This window comes from Temnothorax nylanderi, unplaced genomic scaffold (assembly GCF_030848795.1).
Source record: "Temnothorax nylanderi isolate EJ_2023f unplaced genomic scaffold, tnyl_v1.0 TNYL_tig0020_pilon, whole genome shotgun sequence".
Lineage (NCBI taxonomy): Eukaryota > Metazoa > Arthropoda > Insecta > Hymenoptera > Formicidae > Temnothorax > Temnothorax nylanderi.
This window is the reverse complement of record NW_027249082.1, coordinates 558,646-585,951: the sequence shown is the minus strand read 5'-3', so window position 1 is coordinate 585,951 and position 27,306 is coordinate 558,646. Positions and strand designations below refer to the sequence as shown.

Here is a 27,306-nt window from a genome sequence, read left to right as displayed (position 1 = left end):
GACGACACCTTAGGGAATGCGCGAAGAGAGGAACAGGCAGGCCGACCAGTCCCTTGGTTCCGAATAAAAAGCGAATACCGACTGTTTATAGTGAAATCATTTCTACATAAGACGATCTACGAAAAAGCTCTCGAAATTGGCATGAGGAAGTTAATAATATCGTGACGATTAAAGGCATGGCCCATTAGTTAACGCTTTATTTAAAATAATAGCATATATACGTATATATATTTAATAAATTGACATACATCCGTTACCTCAATAAAAAATAAATTTATCACTCACCGATCCCGATGCGCAGCAGCGGAGTTGTATCTGCCACGTAGCTACGTTGTTCTGAAATATACAAACATCAAATTCATATTAAAACAGTGTTCAAAAAATCAAATGTTTCAAAATATAATTCTTACGCACATCGAACTTGTTATTCAATTAAATATTTATTCAAATAATTATCTATACATTTTCCAAAAAAGTTCTTTATAAGGATAAATTTTTATAAAATTTTAAATTACTTTTTCTCTTCTATTATTTCTAAATCATTGTAAAATAAAACGACTCAAGAATAAAGAGGAAAATAAATTACTTTTATACAAAATAAAAAATAATATTTACCGCAAAGTTGTTCCGCTGGCGCCCGATGCCTCTCCCAGGCCTCCTCCTTCTCTCAGGCTCTCCTCTCGGGTTGTCAGCTCCCTCGATGCGACACTTTCCGCGTCGTTATCTTCTGAAGCATATAAATAAACGATTCGATTAAATAATTGTTATGAGCATCGATCTTTTTATTCGACATTTAATTAAATATTTATTTAAAATTCTAAATAAATCAATTGAAATATGTTATAAAATATCTGATTATAAAATATCTCCTGCTTTCTTATATTATTTCTTATATTTCTTATATTTCTTAATTTTTCTTATATATTCTTTCTTATATGTGGTATATACATGTTAAAAAATCTCTGCATATTGTTTTACCAGTTTATGGAATATTTAATCCTAGAAAGAGACCAAACATACAAATCTCAAAGTCTATTTAAAACAATTATTAATATGCAATATTATTAATTATTTCCTACTTTTGTTTTACAGATATTGATTTACAGATATTTTTATTTCACACAGATATATGTACAATATATCATATAAATTTGTTGCCTTTTGAAATATAAATAGGCCAGGACAGAGTACACAGAAAAATAATCATTCTACAGCCAAGAAAAGCACTCTACTTATTTTATTTTATTTCGTTTAAGTAAGTTTTCTTACAACAAAGAATATTTTCTTACTAATAGTTTTCAAATATCTTGACACAAGTCAAGAATATTGTTTTTCTTGGCTGTAGAATGATTATTTTTCTGTGTAGTAATTTAATTCCGGGAATAATTATTATTCATGGCATCGATTTATTGTGTGCGCACACAAGGCTGCATAAAATAAAGCAAGCTATAAAATAGAGTTCATTATAATTGATATATCATCGTTGTTCAATTTGATCATTTATTGCACATTTACAGACAGAACTTCATTGCAATCGTGTGGTTCTCGTGGGAAAAACCGTTTAAATCCAGCAAATAATAAAATAAATAACAAATTGCTCACCTCATGGTTGCTTCGCCGTCGTTCGACGCCTCCCTGGGCCTCCTCCTTCTCCCTCCGCGGCCGCTCATTCATGACGCTCTCCCAACACTCGCTAGAACACAATTAACTACTATACGATATTGCATGATTAACTGTATACGCGGTACTCCCGACGTCAATCATTCGCACGACTCGACGGAAAATCGATGCAGGAAAAAAAATGCGTACAGTCTCGCGAGATTACGATCCGCCCAACACTCGCGACGTCCCGCGACAAATGTATCTGAAAATCGCGAAGAAGAATTCGCGTGAATTGCACGGTCAACCTCACGCGCCCAGGAGCAAGGAGCAACTACCGTCGCGGAGATGCTACACCTGTTGCTCCCAAGTGCAGTTTCGTGCACTTTTCACATTTCGCATGACAAGTAGCGTTCGCTCGCTGTTTAACGGCGATTAGAATCGCGCGTTACGAAGCAGATGGATGGAGCGTACGGGTTAAAGTTGAGAATAAACGTTCGCGGAACGCGATACCCGGAAAATATGATCGTCGCTCTCTCGACTTCGCGACTCGCGACAGATTCCGCGGTCAAACTCATCTCGCGAAATATTTTAATCGACGTACCGAGCGTCGAATCTACGTCGCGCCAGTGTCAAATACTAAGACACGATTGACTATTGAGTATGAGACTCATAACGATTGCGCTCACCGATTAAATATGCCGTGACGAATAGAGATGCGTCCTGTATTAGCGACGTTCCGCTCGCGACGACGAGAGAATCGAGAGTGACGCCGCGATGCGCCATCTTGATGCGCCTCCGCGAGCGCCTCGCGATAGATCCTCAATCGAAAGCATCTCGCGAAATATTTTAAGGAATGTATCGAGCTTCAAATCTACGTCGCGCGAGTGCCAAATACCGAGACACGATTGAGTATGAAGCTTATAAGGATTGCGCCTACCGATTATACCAGCCGCGACAAATAGATCCGTCCTCTGTGTCCGCGACCCGCGACGCTCCGTTCGCGGCGACGAAAGATTCGAGAGTGACGCCGCGCCAATTTCACAGTGACGTCACTGACGCCGCGCGCGACACGACGCGAGTCAAATTGGCGCCTATTACGAAATGATTGCGACTGCTCAAAAGTACAAAATAATAATTTCTATTCGCTATTCATCTCTCCACCATCATCTCTCCCATTCCTTACATCACTTCAATTCCTTTAAACAATTAAGTCGAAAAATTGTTTCGAGAAACGCATAGCTGTCGATTCGATCAATTAACGATCGTTAGTCGGGCGGATCAATTAATCGGCAAATTACGGCGTAATATACCGCGTAATAACTGTAGGTAATAGTCGTTTCGAAAAATTATAATATAAATTCACTCATGCTGTTCGATGCTCGCGCAAATGACAATAACAAAACAGAATATGTTGTACAAAAAAGAGAGATACGAATGCCCAGCGTTCCAGCCAGCGGACAATGAAGCAATTAATTATTTCTCTTCTTCATTTAATAAAACCTAGTTTTATTTTTCTCAGAGTAAAGATCTGAAAGAAAAGGATTTAGAAAAATATAGAATAACAACAATTTATATTATTTCAATTTTTTATCATAGAACAGATTGTTTTTTTTTTATTTAAATTTTCTATTAGACTTTCTCATTTTTTTAAGAATAGTAAATTAATTTAAATTTTTACTTATAAAAAAATTAAAATAATCTGCGTATATGTATAATAAGTTTGTATCACCATTATAATCACTTGTTAATATCAATTTGAGGGATTTTTAAATAGAAAATTGTCTATTAATCTCTGCTATAAACAATTTATAGTAGTTTATAAAATAAATGTTACTTGGAGAGAAGAGATCCATCTTATATGCTACATTACAAGTTTTAATCGAATTGAGGTCATCTCCATATCTATCTAATGAATTTTGAAAGTAAATTTTACTACGAATCATCCATCATATATCCTGAACCTCTGCAAACTTCTTTTTTCAAAAAAAGTTTGCAAGTTTGCATTATCCCGCTTCTTAGATACATACCTAATGCGGTAAGAGCAAAGCAGTCTGTACTATGCGGTCTCATAATGGATTTAAAAAATATATATACGTCAAAGAAAAGATAGGAGAGTGCTAACAAAGATGGAAAAATATAATTAAGAAGCGAAGATACGCGAGAAAAATGTGATTTGGACGCGGTGCTCTCGAGTTAAGTTAGATTACATAACGCGTGCTATAACATAACAATTTTTTCTTTGGTAATTCGCATTTTTCTTAATTATATTAAGAATATTAATATTAAGGATAATTCTAAATAGTATCCTAAGAGTTCATCAAAAAATATTATATGACTTATCAATTTTGATTGAAACAGAAAGACCTTTAGCAATTTTGAGAACGTAAAGCTAAACGTGTTATTTTTTCGAACTCAATTTTCTTTGCATTTACTCGCCAGAACTCTTTTCGAAATGGATCGGCAATTCTGGAACTCTTTGTGAAAGAGCCTGCAGATGTTCTTGTTCAAAGAATAATTCTATCAGTTATATCGCAATTCTGAAAGCGAGATGCTAAATTGCTAACTTTGTAAGGGTGCCGACATTAAGCAGAACTACTTCAACCGTCGGTAGTTGCCCCCATTCAGCATTGAACGGCACGAGGCGGGTCCGGCAGTTTCAATTCCGGATATTACGACGTAATACTCGCTGATGTCTGCACGATGTGTCGCCGTCGTGAGCGAAGTATGCATAATAAAGTTGCAAAGGTGTAACTCGATGCCGCACAAGCGTCTTGGGAAGTATGTACATAGCTATTGCTGTTGGCCTGTTTTTGTCGGCGATGGCGGCGGCTAAATGGTCGATTCTACTACTGCGAAACTGTGTGACTGCTCGCAATAAAAAACGTAAAAGCGTTTACGTTTCTTCTCGTGTACTCCATTCCGATCTTACGACAGTTTCATACGCGGCTCTCGGAAATACTTCGGGCAAAGATATATTTCTTAAACTCGATCGCATTCGCGTATAAAATATACCTCGATTAGAGTCGAATCTGTTACGTTTGAAATCTGAAGTTATCTCATTGGTTACTTAAACGAGAATCTCGTGTTAAAAAAACATTAACGATACCGTACGACCATAAAAATTAACAATACGCTCTTTTCCTCGTTATTAACTGGATATATATTAGCACAAGGGGCGGATAATTATACTCCCCGTTAATCGTAAATTCAACATCTTACATCGAACAGAAAGAGAGCTAACCGGCTGCGCAAAGAAATGAATAAAAATATCGGCGCGTGACACGCATTGCACATCGTACAGAAGAAGGGGCATGAAGACGCTATTTTAACGGATGCTGCACAATAATCAGCCAAGCGTGATACGTGACGACGTCGCACCTTCTGAATGCCGCTTGTACACGTATATATAGCAATGGGTCCCGAAAGGGATCGCCATAATTTACAGAGAGAGTAAGCAAACACACTCATTTAAACTCCAACACCGCTCCAGCCCCATTATCTTGGGGTTAAAGGTGGACCCACGAAGAGGAGGTCGGCGAACGGCGGATACGAACAGTCGTTGGAACGGAGATAGAGCGGAGATCTCGCGCTACTACCACTGACTGTTCGGGGCCACAACGGGGGCAGAATCTAACAGCGAACTATAATGGGGTTTCGGCTTATCTCGCAGTCCTGAAAGTTTTCCCTCCGCGCGACGGCACGGAGGGAGGTGAAACAGGCGAAAGCGAGTCGCGCACGCCGAAGGATGGGAGATCGTCCGATGCGTGAGGCCACATTAATTACCGCCACGTCCCGAAGACCAACCATCCTCGACGTAACCGTCTCTGCCAGCCTGCGATTATGTCCAGATTGCGCGCCGACTCTCTCTCCGTTTCCTCGTATCGCGACCGTATCTCTCTAGCTCTCTTGTCTCTCTCTCTCTCTCTCTCCCTCTTGCGTTTTCTCACGCGAGTCTACCCTATCTTCGTGCCACGGTGCTTGGATGTCGGAAATTTCAAACACGCGCCGGCACAACTTTCGCCGTGATTAAGGAAGACCGCGTCTGCCTGACGCCATCAGATTCTACGCAACGGGTAGTCTGATTAATAATTCGTAGCATCATGACATGGTAGGGGAAAAGGGCGAGGGTCCTACGGGTCCTCACGGGCTCACTTTACCAAGAGTAGTTGCCGAACATCGGATAACTGTCTTCCGTTACACACGCGGAAGAACAAAACCGATCGCTGTCGTGTCGTCGGAAACTTCAAACACGCTCGACTAACTTTGCCGCAATTAAGGAGCGAACGGAGTAAATGGCGCAATTTTGGACGCTCCCTCGAGGCAACGAGCTTTTGGGATACAGTGGTCGTTTGGTCGAGTGACGTCGGCCAAATATTTAAATCAGAAGACTTGCACGTGATCAGAAGACGTGTCGCAGGCGCAACGTAACGAGTTGTTGAGCGAGAACAATTGCGCGAAGCGAGGGAGAACGATGTGTCAAGTAAGGGATGCGGAATACGAATTCGTCATGCTACACGTGCACGCACGCAAGATATCCTGCGAGATCACTCACGATGCGACCCACATCCGTATATACCCGTCCGTGCAAGTATGAGACACGTATACGAGACACGCGACCCTATCCGACCCTAAGACATTGTACTCTTGAGAGCGGCGGTTGCAGTTTTCTCGCTGGTGGTTCACCGACGGAGAGCGAGGGGCGAGAGAGGAGGGAAATGCGGAAAAACAGTCACGTTTATCATAGAGCTCGGGAAGCAGAATAGCGCGAGGTGGATGCGGGAGGTAGCGCAGGAGAATGGCCTACGCATAAGAATAAAGTGCTGTAATGTACATTGTCTCTCGCCCCTCGCCATAAAGAAGAATGCTAAATGTCTAGCTGCGCGGGAGCACTCGACACAATGATTTCATTATGTAAAGTTCGTACGAAACATAAGCCAGTAACATGCTTTATTATCGGTGTATGTTCAGTTATTAAGATACGATCGTAATAATTGATAGATTATAATAATTAATTGACTATAAGATACAACAAAGTATTTTGCAAATTGTGGGTAGGGCGTGACGAAAGGTTTCAGCTTCCTTCCCATTTACTTAAGAAATTTACGCCTAAAAGTGCTTACTTTATAAGCAAAGTGAATTTCACAAAATTATATAACGAGAAAGTAGAAGTGGAGTCGTATTTGAACATCACAGACAATTTAAAACAATGTTAATGTTCACAAATAAGAAAGATCGCGAAGTGAAATGTAAATGTATACAATGTACACACACACATACACACACACAGGCACGCAGGAGAGGAAACTACTAGTTACCACTGACCCTGACACTCTAGAGTGAATTTGCGCTAACTGCAATTCTCGAGAAAATAAACCGGTTTATCATCGAGCTTTCATACATATATGTACAGCTTTAAAAAAAACGAAACTGACACGAAAGTAACGAGGTAGTCAAATTACCAAGTAGAATTACCGCGGAAATAAACTCCTTCTTCATAAATATCGAATTAGTGAAATGACGAAAGATAATTCTCTCGTTTTCTCGTGAAGCATTTTCTGAATTAAATGTTCGTTCCGGCTATAGCTCTTGTTAAATAATAGACATAAAACATGAAAGTAATGTAAATATGAGAGAGAGCTATGACATTCGCCGGGAAAGGGCGTAGTACGCCGAGGCCCGGTCGACGCGTCCGTCTTTTTCCACTGCGAGGCGACGCAGTAGCTAAATCGACGAGTTTGCGCGACAAGGATGCTCTCGCAGCGCGCAGAGGCAGAACAGACCACGCTGGTACATGCGCAATGGTGTATTGATCCTGCGAATTTCAGATGCACGTACCAGCATCCCAGTGGTCCAGCGGCTGTACATAATGTCATTTCTGCTCGACGTTCTTCCGGCGTTTCGCGAACGAAACGATCCGCGCGAGTAATGAGAGCCGGACCGGAGTCCGCCCGGGGTATCGCCGTTTGATAAGCGCGCGCCGGAGATCGAACGTAATCCCGGGTTTACGGTAGATTATGATACGCAAGAAGGGCACGGGATAAAAGCACCGTATTTAGAGAACGAGTAAACGGGGAGTCCAAGGAGGCCGAAGCGCAAGTATGCCACGATCATTTAGATTACGCTCGATACACATATACATATCTCCGGCGATACTTCGACACTTATAAATAGGTGTTCTGTGAACGAAATCGATAAGCATTGACAAAATATAGAGGCAGTAAGCAGTTTTCGGAATAGTTTTCGTTTTAAAATAATATTTCCTGTCGATAATTATAGTGTAAGAGTGACAATTGCGCATGGAAAGAATCATTCGAATTTATGTTAAAGTAAAAAATAACAGTATTATGCTAGTTATTTGTTGAAATATCACTTTGTAGAGATAATGTACCTTTTAAGCTTTCACGTTAACGAATGTATTTATATAATGTCTAAAATTTTTTGCAACGCAACAAATATTAATACGATCTGTGAGTTATATGAATGTATGTTATGTATAATGATTCTAGCAAGAGAAAATGGTGCTGCTCGAAACACTCTGGAGCACGAAATTATTACGAGTCTGTTATCGATAAGCTCGCAAACTTCATTTTGCTATTAATATCTCAAGGTTTGATACACTAAAATATTTCTCGTAAAAATTAATACGGACAGACGGCTGTGCTTAATGCAACAGGTTCATAAGTCTACAACTAACAACTCGCAAAGCTCACTTAAGCCATCGACATAGCATTTTAAATACTAATTAAATTAAATCGTAGCTTCAGCTGAGACAGTCGAGAAAAGTATTAACGACATAAGTGTTAAATTTAAAAAAAATCACAAAAGTGTAGAGCAATCCCAAATATAAAAATTCTTATTTAATATTTTGCTTATTTTCTGGCTAACTAATTATTTTATGTCAATTTAAGGAATATAGAAAAATATACAACAGAAAAGTAGAAAAAAAATTTGCACTATTATAATAAATATTTATGTACATATATATATAATTTTCAAAATATTAAATTTGTTCATTTTTTAGATAATAACGTTCTCAGATATTTCAAGATTTATCTCAGATAAATCTACGAAATAAATCGGGTAATCGCATGTCGGTTTCTTAATATTTTTGTGCAGGATGCATTTGATGAGCCTTATTTAATCGCACGTTTGATCGCAAGGCAAAATGATGTTCTCTTTAATCATCCTGATCCTCTCGGTGGGGATCTGCTACAGCAATCCAGACGCTAAGAGACTTTACGATGATCTGCTCTCAAATTATAATCGGCTGATTCGACCAGTATCCAACAATACTGATACTGTTATTGTGAAACTAGGGCTCCGTCTCTCACAGTTGATAGATCTCGTACGTAGCGCTACAAATATAATTTTGCCGTTATCGAAAATTGTATTAATAAGTTTATATGCAACATATACATAAATTACATGTACAACTGGGGCTCTCTGTACACCTTTAATAAAATCTGTTCGTTATTTACAGAATTTAAAGGATCAAATCCTAACGACGAACGTCTGGTTAGAGCACGTAAGTGTTAAGTTATATGAGAAAATTCCAGTGACTTTTGATTGGTGTCGTGGTTGCGAGTCAAAAGACCAACATGACCGAAGCTGAATTAATAATTTCAGGAATGGCAGGACCATAAATTCCAGTGGGATCCCTTAGAATACGGAGGTGTCACTGAACTCTACGTGCCCAGCGAGCATATATGGCTGCCCGACATTGTACTTTATAACAAGTACGTGATGCTGCGTGCTCTAGTATCTCTTTATCTCTTTTACGATTATCGCGATCAAAAAATATAAGCGTGATGTACTGCAAATTGCATTCCTAGCTTTATTGATTCTTCATGCGAATATTGTGAATTATATCTACATTAAAAATTTATAAACGCATTAATTCGAAACAACAAACCTTTATTTTCAGTGCAGATGGAGAATACGGCGTGACAACAATGACTAAGGCCATTCTGCATTACACTGGGAGGGTGCTTTGGACTCCTCCGGCAATTTTTAAATCTTCCTGCGAAATAGACGTTAGATACTTTCCCTTCGATCAGCAGACCTGTTTCATGAAATTCGGCTCGTGGACGTACGATGGCTTCCAAGTAAGTAAATCTAATATCTTGACACAACAAATACAAAGTAATTACAAAATTGTTAATCAGATTTCTGATTAATTTCACCATGTATAGAAAGGAAATTATGAAAGTTAAAAGCTGCACAGAGAGTTTGTAATCATATACACTCATAGATTCGCACGGATTACGTACATACATACAATTATACAAACAATATCGTTGTGCACGCATGTACACGACAATCATTAATTATGTACAATATTTTAGAAGACAAAGCATATCAATTAAAAAATTAATGAAGGTAGCTCCAAAGCGGAGTTAAAATTACACGTTTGAATTTATAATTGTATGTATTGTCAATAATAATTAAATATTGTTTTTCCGATAACTCACGCACCAATAACCACGTTGTACTCTCAATGCCTTTTATTAACTCCACATTATTTTAACTTCAAGGTCGACAGTCCTTCGTAAATTTTTTTCTATTCATGTAAAAAATGAATCTCTAGTGCGTCACTCATTTAAAAATATCTTCCTCAGATCGACTTAAAGCATATTAATCAAAACGTGGGCGACAAGGTCGAAGTAGGTATCGACCTGCGAGAATATTATCCAAGTGTGGAATGGGATATATTGGGTGTTCCGGCGGAACGTCACAAAAAGTACTACCCGTGTTGCCTCGAGCCGTATCCCGATATTTTCTTCAACATAACTTTGCGTCGGAAAACGCTGTTCTACACGGTGAATCTTATAGTGCCGTGCGTCAGCATCTCTTACCTATCGGTTCTGGCCTTCTACTTGCCGGCCGATTCCGGAGAGAAGATCGCGCTCTGTATCAATATCTTGCTATCCCAGACCATGTTCTTCCTACTGATATCCGAGATTATACCATCCACGTCGCTGGCGCTACCATTACTCGGCAAGTATCTACTCTTCACGATGATCCTAGTCGGATTTTCGGTCGTGATAACGATCGTTATTCTCAACGTGCACTACCGCAAACCGAGCACCCATAAGATGCCACCTTGGGTAAGAAGGATCTTCATCAGAAAATTGCCGAAGCTGCTTCTGATGAGGGTGCCCGACGATCTTCTCAACGATCTTGCCGCGCACAAGATACACGGAAGAGGAAAATCGGGAAAGAAAAGCAAGTTCAATGCTGCTATCGCGGCTGCGGCGCAATCATCGATAATATCTTCGCCGGATTCTGCCCGTCATCAACGAATCGATGGTACGATCTTTTCAAATTGCTGTAATAGATCCTTTGTTATACATATATTGTGCATTTTATATCTTTTAATGTATTAATCAAAATTACTCGCATATTAGAAGAAAAATATCAACCAGACGCAATAAGGTGTTTATATACTTTCCCACATTATATATTGTAAAGAAATTATTATAGTTATCGCTATTTCAGGTTGCAACGGTTTACATAGGACAACTGCCCATAATCGATTCCTAGTCGGCAGTTTAGCATACAATGGACTTCCAACGGTCATGTCCGGTCTTGACGAGTCATTGAGCGATGTAACGCCAAGGAAGAAATATCCCTTCGAGCTGGAAAAGGCTTTGCACAATGTCATGTTCATCCAGCACCACATACAACGCCAGGACGAATTCAATGCGGTAAGCACTTTCAGAAATCTGGTAACACAAATAAAAAAAAAAGGTAGAACTAAAGAGTATAATTATAATGCAAACATCTGAAAGAAAGCATACATTCTGTTGCTTTTAAAAATACGAAAGTATTACGGATAAAATCGAGGTGTATATGGAACTAAAAGAATCAATTTTAATAGAGGAAAAATTCGTTCAAAATCATTCATGCTCTCTGCAATAGATACATATTCCCGTGTACTCGTTTGAATATATCGTCCTATATATTGATTACTATGTTCTCCGTTATGTCATCGCAGGAGGATCAAGATTGGGGTTTCGTCGCGATGGTCCTCGATCGCCTCTTCCTGTGGATGTTCACGATAGCTTCGATAGCCGGAACCTTCATGATTCTATGCGAAGCACCGGCGCTCTACGACAACACGAAGCCGATCGATATGGAATATTCTTCTGTTGCTCAACAGCAATTCCTGCCGCAGGGCCAGGAGCTGCTGAAGACTATCGTATTGTAGGCGTATTCGTTAGGGCACGCGCGATGTGTTTCTAACGTATTATCAACGTGAAGGGAAGCGGCGAACTGTCTTTCCGAATACAGCAAAGTTGTGATAGGTCATGGCCGTGCCGTGGAACCGAAGAAACATCCTCCAAACGCGAAATGCAGCTCGCGGTCGTTCATTATATACATTACGATTCGTACTCAAACATTCAAATTATTATCTAGATAAATTACGAATCTCGATTTTAAGGCATATATATGAAATATAGTTACCATGCTAGTCTATTCGGTTCTAGGAACTGGCCTAATGATATAAACGTGATTTATAATTCTGAAACAGACAATTCGCTGGCTTGCCTTGTGAGCGACGATTACAACACGATTATATTCCCGAAACAAATTGTATTTGTATCTACTATTATACGCGCAAATAGTGCGCGACTCGTTCTTTGATAACGTCTATTGATGTTCGTAATGTTACAGCAGAAGACGACTCGCGATAGGTATCATTTATAAAACTTTTGGTAACGTTGGTTACACAGACGATTATATAACGGTGGTATCTTATCCGCACACCAAAATCTAACTATATATAGGACAAGTTTCATGCTCCAATTAATATCTTCCCGAAGAGCAATCAATTCATATACGTAGCGTAGTTTTTCGATAAATTATTAACAGAACTTTTTTCATTACGAGAACATATATATACTCGAGTTTGTTCGATATACTGATGTACGTATTAAAAGCAAAAATAAAAATTAAAAAATCAAAAGTTAATTAAGTCTCTTTCTTAAATTACATTACGCGCATGCGACATACCTACCTCAATTAGGGAAATACGAACGCGCTTAACTGAATATATATTTTATTATTTCATATATTATACAAAAGTTGTATGATACAATATTTACGTAAATACGTGTGAAACAAACGGAAAGTATATAGGACAAAATACATTTCTACGCAGACTAGTTTAGTACCTTAGTGCTTGAATATAAAATGATATACTCGTTTATGAGGTAAGTGAAGGAATTATCAGAACAGTGAAAGAGATTTCAGGCGATAACAAACGCAGAAGTATGTTACACGCTGATTAATACTAAAGAACACATGGAAAGTCAAAATTATTAAATTAATAAAAATCATTATTTAATCGAAACAACAAATTGACAAAAATCATGATTTAATTGGTGTTCTAATAATTTAACAAAAATTCAATATAAATCTTTGAAAATTAAACGCTCCTAGTTCTAATTATTTAATTTTTTATTTAAATTATTTGTTTAATTATATAATTAAATAACCAGAACATATTGACTTGTAAGAACGTTTGACTTCTAGATTTATATTAGAAGTGCACTACAACTGCAAGAAATGTTCAGCAATAAAAAAAAATTTTAAAATTTGGAACTTTACAGAAATATTATAATAAAGTTCATCAACAATGGTACAATAACAAGTGAATTAAAAAGAAGTTACAGGAACAAGAGCTAATTAAGGAAGATCATAATTGTATACGAAGGAATTAGGAAATGGGTACATTTGAAATAGCAAGGCTCTTGTGTTCTACACAAAATTTAAGATGTAAAAATATTAATTGATATAATAAATGTAAAAAGAAGAACATAATTTATAGATAGAGAGGAGAAGGATGAAAATCTTGATTATGCAGGTCAAGATCTACAGTAAAAGAATTTAAGAACATGTCAATTCCTCAAAAAAAAAAAAAAAAAAAAAATTGCTTTGTTATTATTATTCTATCTAAATTACTTTTTTCTACAAAGTTTCAAATTTTTTCACTTTTTACGTTGCCAAACATTTGTTGCAAGTTCTAAGTTATTTTCCAGTACTACATTTCTTCAAAGTAAAAAGTTTTTTCAAATGTAAAAAATTATAAAGCACTGAATAACCAAGGATACCAAGTATAATGGTTAATAATTACTTTACTTTTAATGTATTTATACTGTATTTTACTGCTCTCATCCTCTGGCACCATAGAAGATATATTCTTAACAAATGCAGCGTCATCGCAACAAATAATAAAATCTACAATAATGTACATGAGCTATCATTTAAAACCACACAAATAATTTAGTAAGAATAAAATAAATCCTAAAAATAGAGGGAAAAATATAATGCTGTGTAAAAAATTGCATTGTATAAAATCTTTTCCCAACGCTATTATTTGATACATAATTTATCTAAAATTATAGGATTCTGTTTCTCTGAAACTGCGTGAAGTGAAAATGAAACATTATTTAGTGAATAAATCTTAAACTTCAAAAAATAGTCGGCTAAATAGTGGTGTATCCGAATATAAGGTTAATCGCCTGTGGTTTAATTAATAGCTGCTGTCATTGGTTGTTAATTGCTAATTAACTAAGTATAAACTTTTCAACAGTTATTATTATGAAGACAACGGAGAAATGATATAAAAAGTACTATTTAAGTTATACATCTATTTTTTAGTTTGTGAATTTCTACACACACAAAGCAGTGTTCCTCAATTAACAAAGCATTGCTCATTTTATAATATTTGTGAAATGTTATCGCTCAAAAATAATTTTAAAAAAATATTAGCATGTATGTGATAAAAAAACTCTCATTGTTTAGGAAGAATATTATCTTAATATAATACTAGACTGTAATACTAATTTAATACTACTTGAAAAACAAATTTCTCTTTCTATAGCTATAAAACTTTAGAGAAATAAAAGATGAAAGATATAAAATGAGAAATTCAAGCGAATGAGAAATACCGCTATATATTTTTTAAGCTCCTCATCAAACTTGCTCGTTCTGGAATGTTGTTTATTCGGCTATCTGGATTGATATGTGAACAGAATTATGTCATGTGTAAAATAAGAATAATGCATAGGTCAATCTTTTTTACTTATCCGACTTATCATGGATGTCGAAATACGAAATTTGTAATCGACAAATGCTTTCTTCACAGTCCCTGACGTTTTAAGACTTTACGCCATTATAAATTTGTTTCCAGCACAAATATATCTGCAGTCTTAATATAAATATAAACATATTACTATTGAAACCAAATTAAATAACAAAATCATAGACTTATTATATCTTCATAATGTCTTCGGACAGGAAAAATTATCAAGAATATATTATCCTTACAGTTAGAGTATGTAAAAAATAACTATCAAAACATATATAACTTGCGATTTCGTAGAACCGATAACTATTCTTAAATGTAACTATAATCGATAAATAAAGCAAATAGAGAAAAAGAAAGATAAGAGAGAGGAATAGATTTCGTTTTTGCTCGTTGATTTTATAAGCTATCTCAAACAAGAAGACGCTTTTTGTTAACGAGAGAGTATATATAGATGGAAGAACATAAAAAAGTTTTTAAGGAAGTATGAAAAAGTCAGTCAATAATCAATATGAGAAATTCGAGTCATACATTAATCCGTTTAAAGGTAGTAAAGGTTGAAGGATGGTTTTTCAGTAAAGCATGGAAGACTGCTAGGATTTCCGAAGTATCATAAGAGAACGTAAGAATGGAAAAGTTTGAAGAAGTTTGAAAACTCGTGGATCTTTTGATACAACATGATGGAATAGTTACTAAAACTTAAATAACATAAGCCAGAGAAAGTTCGGTCCGGCACCGAGAAATATTAGATTATCCAAGACTGTACTTCTCAATCTAACTTGGAGTAAAGAGAGAACGGAATACAACGGATTATAATGCCGCAAGACACGGAACTTCCTTTCGTGAAATCTCTCTTCTGCTGCCCTAGTACTTATCAGTTTTATCTCGATGATATTGTTGTATGCATAAATATAAATAATTTCTTAATAAAATTGAAATTAACTTATACATTCTTATTACGCTAGATGTTTGCAAATCCTCTTTCATTGTACGCAAAAATATACGCTCTTCTTTATAATACGCTTATATAATATCTATTCAGTTAAATCCGCGGAGGCACGCTTAGATATACATGCTTGTGCTCCCGCATATCAAGTTTCACAAAGAGAAAATAAGATTATATATAGAGGAAAGCGCCCTATTATGAGATAGGATCCTAATATGAGATGTCGGGGTTTTTTCATGATGGGTTCAACAGATGGGGCCTATATAGGGCCTTTTAGCTTAACATATCTCATATCAGGATCCTGTCTCATAATAGGGCATTTTCCTCTACTCTTCGTAAATACTATTCTTCGCAAAGTTGGCAATACAAAAATAAAACAACACGAGAGTATTACTCTGGACACGAGACAATGCAGCTTTCACGTTATTTCCTGTTCTCCACTTCGTTTATAATCATGAACATCATAAGAAGTAATATAATTGAACTCACTTGTATGTATGAAGTGTATGTAAAATTACTACTACGTAAAATGGCTACTTAAAAAATATTCTCGAGACATAAAGAAACTCGATTTGAATTAACGCAAAGCAGTGAAAGTGTCCAAAAGAATTCTCGTGTCCAACTTTCCAGCGATAAAATCGCATATATAATTTTTGTTTTACATTTAAATTCTAAGAGTTGCAATAAGACTTCTATATAATATACTAGACCGTTAATGATAATATTCAAAATAAAAAATTTAACTCTAAGTGATTTCGCCAAAAAACTGCACAAATTTAATATTTAAATATTGGAAAATATTAATTTTATATATAGCTAAAATATTTTACTAAATATTCTGTAAAGTTCTTATGAAAAAAAGATTAAACGAAAAGATAATGAGGATTTCATCATATTTTAGAAAAGCAAAAAGTGATCACATGTATATGCAAAAAAATTAATCAAAATTTCTTTTTCACAAATTTGTTCACAAGAACTTCTTTAATAAAAAAGAAATACTAATTTTTTTCGCATATAAATCAGAATATCTGTCTGCGAAGTACATCTGTAACTCTTTCCTTATAATCACACTTTGTATCACTTCTTGCTTTACAATTGCATAAGTACCTCACGTACACTAACAATCTAGTACATTATATTATATAAAAGTCTGTGATATTTGTGATATCAATGTGATACGATCGATTTATAGACAAATTTCATTTGTCATACGATCTAGAGTTCACTCGTCTATATCTATAATTCATACGACACATTAGATCAACCAGGACTTAATTGATAAATTATTTGCGTATTGTAACGCAATGACCTTTTTAAGTTTGAAGATTCAAGCATATAATTTGTAACTTACGTTTTCGATAATCCTTCTTTTCTGTAGTCTTTAATGTGTGATAAACGAAGAATATCGAGTTCTTAATAGAATTGTAGAGCGTCTCGATACGCGGGAGGGTTGGAACCTGTGTGCGCAATTGTAAAATCAACCTTTCCACGTGCCGATGTAATTTTTGCAGTTTGGACAGAAGTGATGAACGCTCATAAAAGCGTTCATGCAATATGGCAGGCATGAGCAGAGGCAGCATCTGAAATGAAAGAATCCGAAATCTATCTAAGCTATTTATAAGAAAATCAATGCTATTATAAGAAAATTGGCGACAACTAAAGTTATATCTTATATCATATTCGATTTACATAACAAATAACGTTACCTTGCAAATGTTACCCTGCAATCTATATATATTTCTAAACAAATAAATAAATTTAAGAAAAATGAATACCATACACATAATCGGAGGAATAAAAAACTTCATTGTGGATATGACCGATATAATATCTGCGAATTACAAGCATGTGCAAAACAAGTTTTATCACTCACCCAAGTAAGCAGAGTACGATGCAGCAAATGTGAGCACTCGGCTGATGATCCGATATTGTGGTAGTTTTAATATCGGCGCGACACGTCGGACAGGTCATTTTCACTGCATTCGGTCCTATGGCGTACACTGTATGGTGTTGCATGACCCGTACTTCCGTCTGTGGCACGGAATTTAACTCGGGATTGAAACGCGGTTGCGATGTTGAGTGGCTCGAACCGGGATAAACTGACGGCGTAGGTATCGTCGTTTGATTTGGTGGCTGATGGTCTAAAATAAGGTTTATATATAAGATTTACTCTATCCTATACACATATTGCTTTTATTTATCATTGGAAAAAAATAATTGAAATCAGCAACTTATATATAAAAGAAATAAATAAAAAATATGTACGAGCAACTGATTCTCTTTGCAGATAAGAGACATTTTCTTATTTTACTACACGAAAAAAAATGAAGTTGCTTGAATTAAACGTCGACGTCACGGGCTGCCACAAGCATAAATAGTTAATTCAATTGGACCAAATATTTAAATTATTAAAACAATTATCTGATGTTTTTTGTTCATTAAAATTGATGTTGCATTAATAAATTTTATCTCAATAACACTGATGCTGTTGATACATCATTTTTTTTCCATGTACAAGTTTTGGAATGTGAGTTTCAATTTAATTTTACATTATCGAAAAGCGTTATCAAATCCGCTTTGTGCGTCAAGACATTACATGGCATGGGCATTTGCACTGGCGCATTTCCCAGGGGATACGTTGTGGGGACAACTGGAGGGTGTGTAGGTGCTCCTCCTGCGTTAGCTATGGCTTCCTCATAAGACGGCGGAGCCATTGGTAGAGGAGCCGAAGGTTGGGCCGCAGCAAAACCCACGTTCTTCTCCATTTTTTCCTAAAAAAGTGACAAAATTTCAGTTAACAATAATATTACATCAAAATGCTAATATACATTAAAATACCAAAGCTATATAAATTTTTTTTCTTCATAAAATTAAAAGTAATTTGAAATTTTTCATCAGTTTATAATTTGGTTCTCTTTGCCGTTGTAATTTATGAAGTTTATATAAATATAAATAGCAATCTGTGTCTTTCTATTTATTACTAGATAAACATGTATCATCACGCAATTGAAATTTTACGCGATATAAAAATTAACGGTGTAGCTAGATATTGAATAAACAGTTTTATAAATTTCACGATTCGTTTTCGTATAATTGTAATAAATGGAGAAATCGAACGATCCATTGTTTCTTTAGTTTCTACATGCGTCGCGAAAAGATACGCGAAGATAATATTAAATAGCATACTTTGTCTCTTGCTAAACGTCTTTATGTTTGCAATAAAATGCCACGCAAGCATGCCACGAAGCTGCGCAAATTTATTAAGTATGACTTCATCCGCAAAAAACCGAATGGAATTGTCAAGTATCATGGTCGCCCATAATTTCTTCAGTGCATATGATCATAATACTTTTTTTCCCCCGCATATGTATAACTGGACGTGTTAACGTTGATGCGTTTAAACGAGTTTCTCGGAAGATTTATACATAAGGAAATGCATATTTCGCGGTATTTCATCGACTTTATATACACACGTTTATGCAAGTAACACAACAATATAACAAGGTCAATCCATCGCATAAATTAAGGCTCATAACTATTGCAATTACGTTATTATTATGCCGCTAGAGAGCTTTATTATCAAAGTCAAATCTTTTCGCGCAATACTCGCGATGTTAAATATCTTCAAATATTGAGAAAATAACGTTTTTATTATTTCATTTTACAACATAAAATCTAAACGTCAGCGAGTCTTAGAATCCAAACATTGTTATTTAACAACGAATAAAAATTGCGCTTTGAAAAATTTCTTTGCTCAAAGATAATAATTACTGACAATTAAGATGTTCAGGAAACAGAAGGTTCCGCATTTTTTTACAAGAAGAAAGTGTGACACAATTATCTGCAGATATAAATACAGAAGACTTTATATGCCTTGATTTCAGGATTCAGTGGTATTACGTCAGGAGACTCTATCTATAATACGTAACGCAAAACGAAAAGGTCTGGGAAACATGGAAAATTGCAGGGTGTCAAGATAAAAAGATCATCGCGGCATGTAACGAGACTCGCAATAATATTTAAATGTAAATAACGAACGAGCACACATTTATGCGCTGGCGCGCGAATAGAAAGTTGGGCGGATGTTAAGTAACAGAGACACGATATATATTTGCCAGCGGAGCCGTACGTAGAAAGCCTAGGATCCCGAATGCACGCTCGTGCCTCCGTAATACCTTGGACAGAGAGATTACGATATCTTAGTTCTAAAGCCGATCCGTTTGACAAGCGCGAATTCATTTATGCTGCTGCGCCTGAAACATAATCTGCATTAACGTGATGCGATAACCAATTAACAATAAGCTAGATAAAGAGTATCTCAGAGAGAGACTTCCCACCGTTTCATCTGTAAATTTCTTCGACTTTAGAAGAAATTGACTATCGAGCAAAGTAGATATTTTAGTAATTAAAATCGATAATTTCATATAATTTACAATACGTATTATTAAATTAAATGATATCCATCAAATTTTAAATGCAGGCTCTCTCATATTTCTGCGTATTTACGTATAATTATTTTAGAGAAAAATTATTTTAACAGAAAATCTTTTACAAAAGGATGATTTCTCTTTCTCAAATATCATATTGTTGCCAAGCGAAATGGATTACTGTTTCAATCACCGCCGTTTCCGCGTAATTTAATGCTTCCGCTAGGAAATGGAAAACTACGTACTTCATTAGCGAACACTGAGTCAGATTTTAAGTGAAGCCTCCATGAAATCGTAATGCATTTTTAATTGATAGCGAATACAACGAGGCGAAACGCGAGCTTATTATACGGAACCCGTTACAGATAAATTCCCTTTCGCTGAAATGTTTCCGCGTCGTGATTTTCCCGGAGCATCTATACGATCGCACGCTTGTTTCTGATCGGATAAGAAAGAAACAATAAACTAAGTATCTGCAATACGGATATAATAAAAGTGAATACTCTCATTGCTTGTTCTAAAGTTGAAATAAGATAATAAAATCATATTAATATGTTATATAATTTAATTAAATTTATCTTATTTAAATTTAATTTATTTATTTAAATGGTTTTTCTTAGAAAATTCTACAAAATTTTTAACGCTATATTCTTTCACTATAAAATTTTCCTTTAAATAATATTTTGTGAAAATTATGATATGTGTATTATATTTTGAGTATTTCATATATATTTCTTAAATTATTATTGTAGAAGGAAATTTAATAAAAGTATATGCTAATTTATTCTACATTTGTTTATATATATAAACAAATAAAAATACATTTTTATAAATAATTATAAATATTATTTATAATTAATAAATATAAATTTATGTTATCATCTATGTTATATATGGAATATTATATAGGTATAAAATATACCCTAAATATAATGTACCTATCACAAAATTTTTGCAAAAAATTATTTAAAAGGAAATTTGACAGTAAAAAGTACACGCATATTATTGGCTTTGTAGAATTTTATGAAGAAAAAAAAACAAAATTAAATGATAAGTTTAACTTATAATTTATTAACGGTTATCTGGCTCATTACCAGTCAGCAGACTTTTTAACGTGCGTCATCTGAATTTCAAATAACAAGCTTTTTCGAATTTCAAATTCTCCTTCTCATAAAATTCAACCAAATCGCTGACAACAAAAAAAACACATGTTTATGTAACAACTTATATGCAAGAAAATTAAATTTTATGATCGGAGACAGGAATTAACCTTTGTAACTCGCTAACAGATAAAATCTCGATTACGAGCATACAGATAGGTCCTCCATAAATAATTTACATACACGCTCGGCGCAGACAATACGTCGCGAGTCCGTCAAAGCTCCGTGCGAAATAGGATTCCCCGACACGATTGACGCACGCGATTAACTCCAATTAACTCGCGCGTGTCCCGATCGAAGATGATTTGAGCATCGCGGACAAGGTGAGCAGGGTGAGCGACGCGCAAAAAGGGGAATGAAGACGGGAGACGCTTTCGTCGCGCTCGCAGGAGTCGCGGGAAGAACGACTCCTCGGCCAGGCAGCGGCCACGGTACTCACCGTGTGTCCTACGTCCTACGGGCGAATTAAGCAACCGTCCACGTAATCGTCAGGCGAATTAGGTTATCGGTCCCTCGGCTCTCGGTCGGGCCGTTAAAAAAACGGCGACGGCCAGGCGAGGCGACGGCCTGGCGACGGTCAGGCGACGGGGCACAAGTCGCACGTCGCGGAAAACTGTCACTGTCACTTGAGCCACTCGCGCGTTTGTCCCTCGCGTGCAGGCGGAGAGAACGAGAGCGAAAGGAAAACGTGCGGACTGCGGCGGAGTACGGGAAGGAAAACCGTCGGTCGCGATCAGCAGGAGTATATCGAGATTATCGAGACCGACGATCGAGCGAGACTGACCTCTCGCGAGCACTCGCGAGACTTTAAAGCTGCTTTCTACGCTTCGGTAACGTCACGTGGGGGCACGCGTTTACCAATCGCAGCTGATAATACCGACTAATAGTACTGATGCCCGCCACGTTTGAATTTGTCGAAAATGCAAAGCAGTGCAAAGTCTTTCATGCGAAATTAATAAAAATAATACATATATACATGAGTTGTATATGAAATAGTATAAATTATATATATTGCTTAACATATAATATATATTAATTTTATGTAAATCTTATACGAGAAGTATATATTATTTTTTGTTATTCGGTTAATTGCCTTAATTAACTTGACAGAAAGTATCATAACAAAAAAATATAGCAGGATATGCATATGTATTTCTGGATACGAGTTATGTGGCATGTTTTTAGAGCAACAATCCTGTTCTCAAGAAATTAGGAATTCAGATTGCGAACGATGACGAACTTATATTGTTTTGTGTTGTTTTGAAGGAGATGTTGATCATTTATATGCATATGCAATATGCATATTGTATATATTATATGCGTACATATCATACAGTTTATTTAACATAGATATTACAAAATTAACATTGTTAAAGGTCCCGTATTCTCGGCCTTCTGGTCGTCCTTGCTTTTTGTTCTGTTATTTGTAACGGTGACGATATTAAGCCGATCAAAGTGCAATCGGCTTCGAGAAGAGTTATATCCGTAGCGGCACCCAAGAACTTGGAGGAAAGCTCCAAGTCTTTTATCCTTAATCGAACCTTAGATCCTCGCACATAGTATCTGAAATAAAGAACAAAATTAATGAATAATATTAAAGATAGCATTAGCCTTTGAAATACAATAAATATCATTGAACAAGATGTTAGGCTTGTTTATTTTCGCTAAACTTCTTGCACAGTTCATCTTTTCTCTTTTTCTCTTCAACATGAAAAGAAAAAGAGGAAAGATGAACTGTGCAAGAAGTTCAGCTAAAATAAACGGGTCTATAGTTTGAAAAGGAATGGATTTAGGCACACGTACTGTCCATTCTTGATAGGTTTCTGACAAACGCAGTGAAACTTCCATCCAAAATCAACGTACAAGTCATTGTTGACCACGTGAAATATCTCACCAGTTACAACCTTCCCCTCGGGGTCCCCCAGCTAGAAAGTAAAATTATGTATTTAAAATAAAGAACAGTCGACAAATGCCCTGATAACTGTATGCACTGTGAGATAGAGATACTTACGTCGACCAGCTTGGAGTTGCGAATCAAGGAAGCGAACGTCTGCGGCGTTTCTGGCTTTTTATCGTCAATGTGCGAGAACTTCTCGTAACTTTGCGCAAAGCCGCTCAGCTTCACCTCGGACGTCGATGCTTCTGCGTCCTCTTTCGTCTGTGTTACAGCCTCCTTCTCGGCGCCGGGCTCCACGGACGGATGCGAATCGTTACCTTGTCCTTCCGAATCTTTATTCGTGCTGAAACATCTCGTGGACGAGGAATTCACTCTCGGGACAACGAGAGATCGCAAATGCATTAACGCTTTCTCGAGACGGTGTATCTTGTTCATGATGACAACAAAATTCCCGTTTAGTATCGTCACCCTCGCTCGTCACCGTCAGTGACTTTTAGGTTATAGCGACATCGGGTGATCGAGCCGATCGAGGTTATGTAAAAACATGCGCTTCTGCTGCTATTTCGGAGGAGTCGTCGTGATTAAAGAATTAATTTCAATTAATTTAGGATTGAATTAGAATTGTGTCAAAGGGAGAATTTTTACTCAACGGTAAATGCTATTAAAAGTATCTGAAGAAAAATGATTCGTTTAAATTATTATTTGTAACGTTGTTAATCTCCTTTCCGATAATGAGGAAGGTTATGTTGCAATGTTGAATAATTTGAATTCTATATTATTTGATGTTCCAGATTATATATTCTAAAGAAAGACTGAAGCGATAATGTTGTCGCCTTCAGCAGTATTAAATATTATAACCAGGAACATTTCTACGTCAACCCCTGTGAACCACATAATTAAATTAACCCGATTGAGAGTGGTGGACAACAGCGAGATAGGAAAGCTAGCTATGATGGAGGGTAAACCACCGCGATGCATACACGTCTACAATAGATATGGGGTTGGTTTTATTGGTGAGACAAAAAATGAATGATTATATGGAAAATATTCCCCTTTTTATAGAACCATTTTATAAATTTGTTTGAACGTTGCTGTACAAATTATTCAGGAGACAGAATTTTAGTCGCGATTAGAGGCGAAAAGAAAAAGGGCATACTGGTTGGATTGAAGCAGAAACAGGCGCCGAAAGTTCCCAAGTTTGACAGCAACAATCTGGTGCTCATAGACGACAACGGGACACCTCTAGGTACAAGAATACAGGTACCCATTCCACATATACTCCGAACGAAAATGAAGGAGAAGACCCACACCAAAGGCGCAGATTATACTAAGCTAATAGCAATTGCATCCAGATTCGTGTAGTCTTACTATTGTAATATAGAAATGCATCAAATATATACATGTTTTAGTAAACTGTTAACATTGTAATTTAGTGTAAAATTCCTTCTACAAATCATAATATATTAACTTGTAATACAGAAGCGCACGTATCGCCCTTACATATCTAAATTTTTACAATTTTATTATATAATTAATATTAAATAATAATATTACAATTCTCGAACCAATTTTACATATGTATATATGTGTTCTTTGAGATTTTGTGTGTGTGTGATGTACAGAGTTCAAGTGTCACGCATTTTAGTACAGTTATTGGCCGCTTGGTGCCTATCATCTTGTATTTCAGTGATTATTTAAGTTAATTATAAAAGTTATATTTATATTAGGATTTATGATATTTTTGTCAAAAATTTTGCAAATAATTGCATAACTTAATTTTTCAATGTTAATTATAATTTATTATTTAGTTTAGCTTTTTACTATTAGCCCCATCTCGAAAAAAATGAAATTTATAGTGGCAAATGCCTCTCTAGTTCTCGATAGCAGTTGTTTTCGATATGATTCGTATATAAGAATAGGGCATTGATTAGTACTTCGGTGGTCTGATACTGGTCAGGGAAGCATCTTTACCATCCCATTTCTAATTTCATTACTATATACATGATTCCTATTATAAGCAGCACAGGATTCATATACACACTCCCTCATTTTCTCACTCACAATCAGTCATGTCATACGCTCCTTCACTCACTCATACACTCTCTCACTTTCTCAGTTACTCATACATTCCATCGCTCACTCACATACACAGTCATACATACAATATTAAATCAATCATTTAAGAATTTGAATTGACCATCATCATTTATATAAGTTAATTTATCGAGTATCTCTAGTCTGCCAGAACCAAGTTGATACATGAATAAGAACTAAGTAAATATATGTATAAAGTAAACTTATAGTAAACCATCACCAAGGCAAGTTTTGTAAAAGAAAAAACGACATTTTCTGCGAGAGCGAATCGAGATGGACTGATAGAGGGTCACCTCAGTAACACAGGTGGAGTTTTACAATCGGCGCAATGTCAACCTGACTCCCTTCGGGAGTTTAAATGTTGCAAGGATATCGGGCTAATATTCGTCCATAACATCCCAACAAAATTAACGATGACATCAGTATTATAAATTTCCCATGGCACAACATGTCATATGCAGTGTCAGAAATGACCCATGAAGCATATAAAAATTACATAGTTGAGAAGGAAATTGTAATATTAATATGTTACTGTTACTTAGTTGGTGTTTGGTAGGATCTTACTCTAATAACTTACTCTAAGAATATAAGTACTCTAATAACTTATTCTAAGAATATAAATAAGTGTATATAATATATCTAATTACATTAACAGATAACAGAGTCAGGGGACCTTACGCTTAAAGTTTATTACACGTATACTGAACCAGTAACGTTGACCACCTTTTTCTTACAAAATTTAAGCTATGTCTTTATTTTTTTAACATTAGTTACAATAAATGGGGAACATTGTAATAAATTTAAGAAATTAGAAACGTTCAAAAACTGTCCGAAAATAGATACGACATCAAAAAGTAATCAACCAAGTGCTTGATTATCAATTTATAACTAATGCTAAATGAGATAATGCTTCTTCATCAGATCATAAAGCAATTAAGGTTTAGAATTACAAAGAAAATTTATCATAGAATTATCATCAATATTATATTAGAAAGATGCTTAGATCATTTATTTTCTAAGATATCTTTGGAAGTTGACGTAAGACTTCCAAACAAACTGTTCTGCGCAGTAACGTATGTATAGTCATCCGTTGCATGCCCTTTTAAGTATGACTAATGTTATTTGTATTTAAGCTATCGCTTTAAAAAACTGTGTGCGATAAAGGAAAGTCATTTTTGGGTAACACTAAGTGTTGTAGATTGCCATTGGTATCGTTATTGGTCCCCGTTGTGATTTGTGAAATACCTAACAGAAAATTCCAGGCAGTGATTTTCAACTTGATCATAAAATTTCGACGTCCTACTTCTCGCACTTCCTAAGCTGACATATCAGAGTTCTATTTTGACACCAAAATACTATTAAAGACCTCTTCAATTGGATAAATTATGATGACTAACAATGAAGTCCAGTTAGTGAGCCCAGAGATAACTAAAAAATATCAATAATATCAATATCAATATATTATCTATGGATGTGGAAATTTTTCGATCACTAACAAATAATATCACTAATAAATAAATATATATCTTATAATAATTAACGCAGGATTAAATTTATGATTTATTATTGCATATTATGTTCTAAATAAGAATGCGCATATTTATGCTGCAATAATGCAGTAATATATCATTGCCACGAAACAAGATTTTTTTTACAGTTATTACTCGATGGATAATCAAACGGATCGATAATCAACCCGAATGATAATAATAAAATTACAGTTTCTAATTAAAATACATAATTGAATATTATCAGGCTCTAAAACATATGTATGTATATATGTTTACAAAATAACAGGATAATAATAAATCTCAAGATTAGTAATTATATTATAAGTTAATTATATAAATTGAGCAATATTGTATCGATTGTCATTGTACTAATTGCGGATTAATGAGCCCTAAAAAAAGACTTATTCAATCTACAAATTCGTTTCTTGTTGGGCGTCACTGATGCGGGTACGTATCATGCAGACATACGTGAAATATCGAACGCATGACGCGTTACGTAGATGCAGTTTCCCCTCTATATTCTGCATCGATTTTTGACAGCACTGGGCACACTGCACAGTCTCGCGACGCCGAGTT

General features: G+C 35.8%; 5 protein-coding genes and 1 long non-coding RNA gene across 8 annotated transcripts in view; 2 read left to right on the top strand and 4 right to left on the bottom strand.

The window, feature by feature from the left end:
* Nachralpha1 (nicotinic acetylcholine receptor alpha1) overlaps nt 1-9,608 on the bottom strand; it is a 158,535-nt gene extending 148,927 nt beyond the window's left edge. The window contains exons 1-4 of the mRNA XM_071699909.1: nt 9,515-9,608; nt 1,603-1,693; nt 616-727; nt 286-336 (exon numbers count right to left, since the gene is read on the bottom strand). The gene's annotated coding sequence lies outside the window, so the exon portion shown is untranslated. The remainder of the gene's footprint in view (nt 1-285; nt 337-615; nt 728-1,602; nt 1,694-9,514) is intronic.
* Nucleotides 7,441-12,576, top strand: Nachralpha2 (nicotinic acetylcholine receptor alpha2). Its single transcript, XM_071699911.1, has 8 exons — nt 7,441-7,698; nt 8,719-8,947; nt 9,083-9,127; nt 9,229-9,338; nt 9,527-9,707; nt 10,221-10,911; nt 11,101-11,309; nt 11,600-12,576. Exons 2-8 carry the CDS (start codon nt 8,768-8,770, stop codon nt 11,810-11,812), a joined length of 1,629 nt encoding a protein of 542 aa, XP_071556012.1. The 5' UTR covers nt 7,441-7,698; nt 8,719-8,767; the 3' UTR covers nt 11,813-12,576.
* LOC139769125 (lipopolysaccharide-induced tumor necrosis factor-alpha factor homolog) lies at nt 11,020-21,998 on the bottom strand. Of its 3 annotated transcripts, XM_071699913.1 has the most exons (6): nt 21,668-21,998; nt 18,238-18,412; nt 17,515-17,782; nt 17,348-17,381; nt 16,993-17,221; nt 11,020-11,327 (listed from the first exon to the last, which is right to left on the bottom strand). In XM_071699913.1, exons 2-6 carry the CDS (start codon nt 18,404-18,406, stop codon nt 11,320-11,322), a joined length of 708 nt encoding a protein of 235 aa, XP_071556014.1. In that variant the 5' UTR covers nt 18,407-18,412; nt 21,668-21,998; the 3' UTR covers nt 11,020-11,319. The 3 variants fall into 3 exon arrangements, with proteins under 3 accessions (XP_071556014.1, XP_071556013.1, XP_071556015.1); XM_071699912.1 differs by lacking the exon at nt 11,020-11,327 and having other exon boundaries at nt 12,648-17,221; nt 21,668-21,997; XM_071699914.1 differs by lacking the exons at nt 11,020-11,327; nt 17,348-17,381 and having other exon boundaries at nt 16,979-17,221; nt 21,668-21,992.
* A 523-nt stretch (nt 21,999-22,521) lies between these two features.
* Mrps28 (mitochondrial ribosomal protein S28) lies at nt 22,522-23,560 on the bottom strand. The gene is made up of 3 exons (XM_071699904.1): nt 23,240-23,560; nt 23,032-23,153; nt 22,522-22,791 (listed from the first exon to the last, which is right to left on the bottom strand). The coding sequence occupies exons 1-3, from the start codon at nt 23,558-23,560 to the stop codon at nt 22,599-22,601; spliced, it is 636 nt and encodes a 211-aa protein (XP_071556005.1). The 3' UTR covers nt 22,522-22,598.
* A 68-nt stretch (nt 23,561-23,628) lies between these two features.
* Nucleotides 23,629-24,545, top strand: Mrpl14 (mitochondrial ribosomal protein L14). The gene is made up of 3 exons (XM_071699907.1): nt 23,629-23,776; nt 23,917-24,138; nt 24,234-24,545. The coding sequence occupies exons 2-3, from the start codon at nt 23,949-23,951 to the stop codon at nt 24,485-24,487; spliced, it is 444 nt and encodes a 147-aa protein (XP_071556008.1). The 5' UTR covers nt 23,629-23,776; nt 23,917-23,948; the 3' UTR covers nt 24,488-24,545.
* Nucleotides 24,546-24,630: 85 nt separating this feature from the next.
* On the bottom strand, nt 24,631-27,305 carry LOC139769122 (uncharacterized). The gene is made up of 2 exons (XR_011717488.1): nt 27,199-27,305; nt 24,631-26,647 (listed from the first exon to the last, which is right to left on the bottom strand). It is a non-coding gene; the product is annotated as an uncharacterized lncRNA (long non-coding RNA).
* Between the last annotated feature and the right edge of the window lies 1 nt (nt 27,306).

Coding starts and splice junctions, on each gene's coding strand:
- LOC139769125 (XM_071699912.1), bottom strand. CDS start 18,406: ATGGAGAAGAACGTGGGTTTTGCTGCGGCCCAACCTTCGGCTCCTCTA. Junction 17,382..17,514: donor ATCGTACTCTGCTTACTTGG/GTGAGTGATAAA, acceptor TTATTTGTTTAG/AAATATATATAGATTGCAGG. Junction 17,222..17,347: donor TGCAGGGTAACATTTGCAAG/GTAACGTTATTT, acceptor CTTTCATTTCAG/ATGCTGCCTCTGCTCATGCC.
- Nachralpha2 (XM_071699911.1), top strand. CDS start 8,768: ATGATGTTCTCTTTAATCATCCTGATCCTCTCGGTGGGGATCTGCTAC. Junction 9,339..9,526: donor GACATTGTACTTTATAACAA/GTACGTGATGCT, acceptor CTTTATTTTCAG/TGCAGATGGAGAATACGGCG. Junction 11,310..11,599: donor GCCAGGACGAATTCAATGCG/GTAAGCACTTTC, acceptor ATGTCATCGCAG/GAGGATCAAGATTGGGGTTT.
- Mrps28 (XM_071699904.1), bottom strand. CDS start 23,560: ATGAACAAGATACACCGTCTCGAGAAAGCGTTAATGCATTTGCGATCT. Junction 23,154..23,239: donor GCAACTCCAAGCTGGTCGAC/GTAAGTATCTCT, acceptor TTTACTTTCTAG/CTGGGGGACCCCGAGGGGAA. Junction 22,792..23,031: donor AAACCTATCAAGAATGGACA/GTACGTGTGCCT, acceptor TCTTTATTTCAG/ATACTATGTGCGAGGATCTA.
- Mrpl14 (XM_071699907.1), top strand. CDS start 23,949: ATGTTGTCGCCTTCAGCAGTATTAAATATTATAACCAGGAACATTTCT. Junction 24,139..24,233: donor ATATGGGGTTGGTTTTATTG/GTGAGACAAAAA, acceptor CAAATTATTCAG/GAGACAGAATTTTAGTCGCG.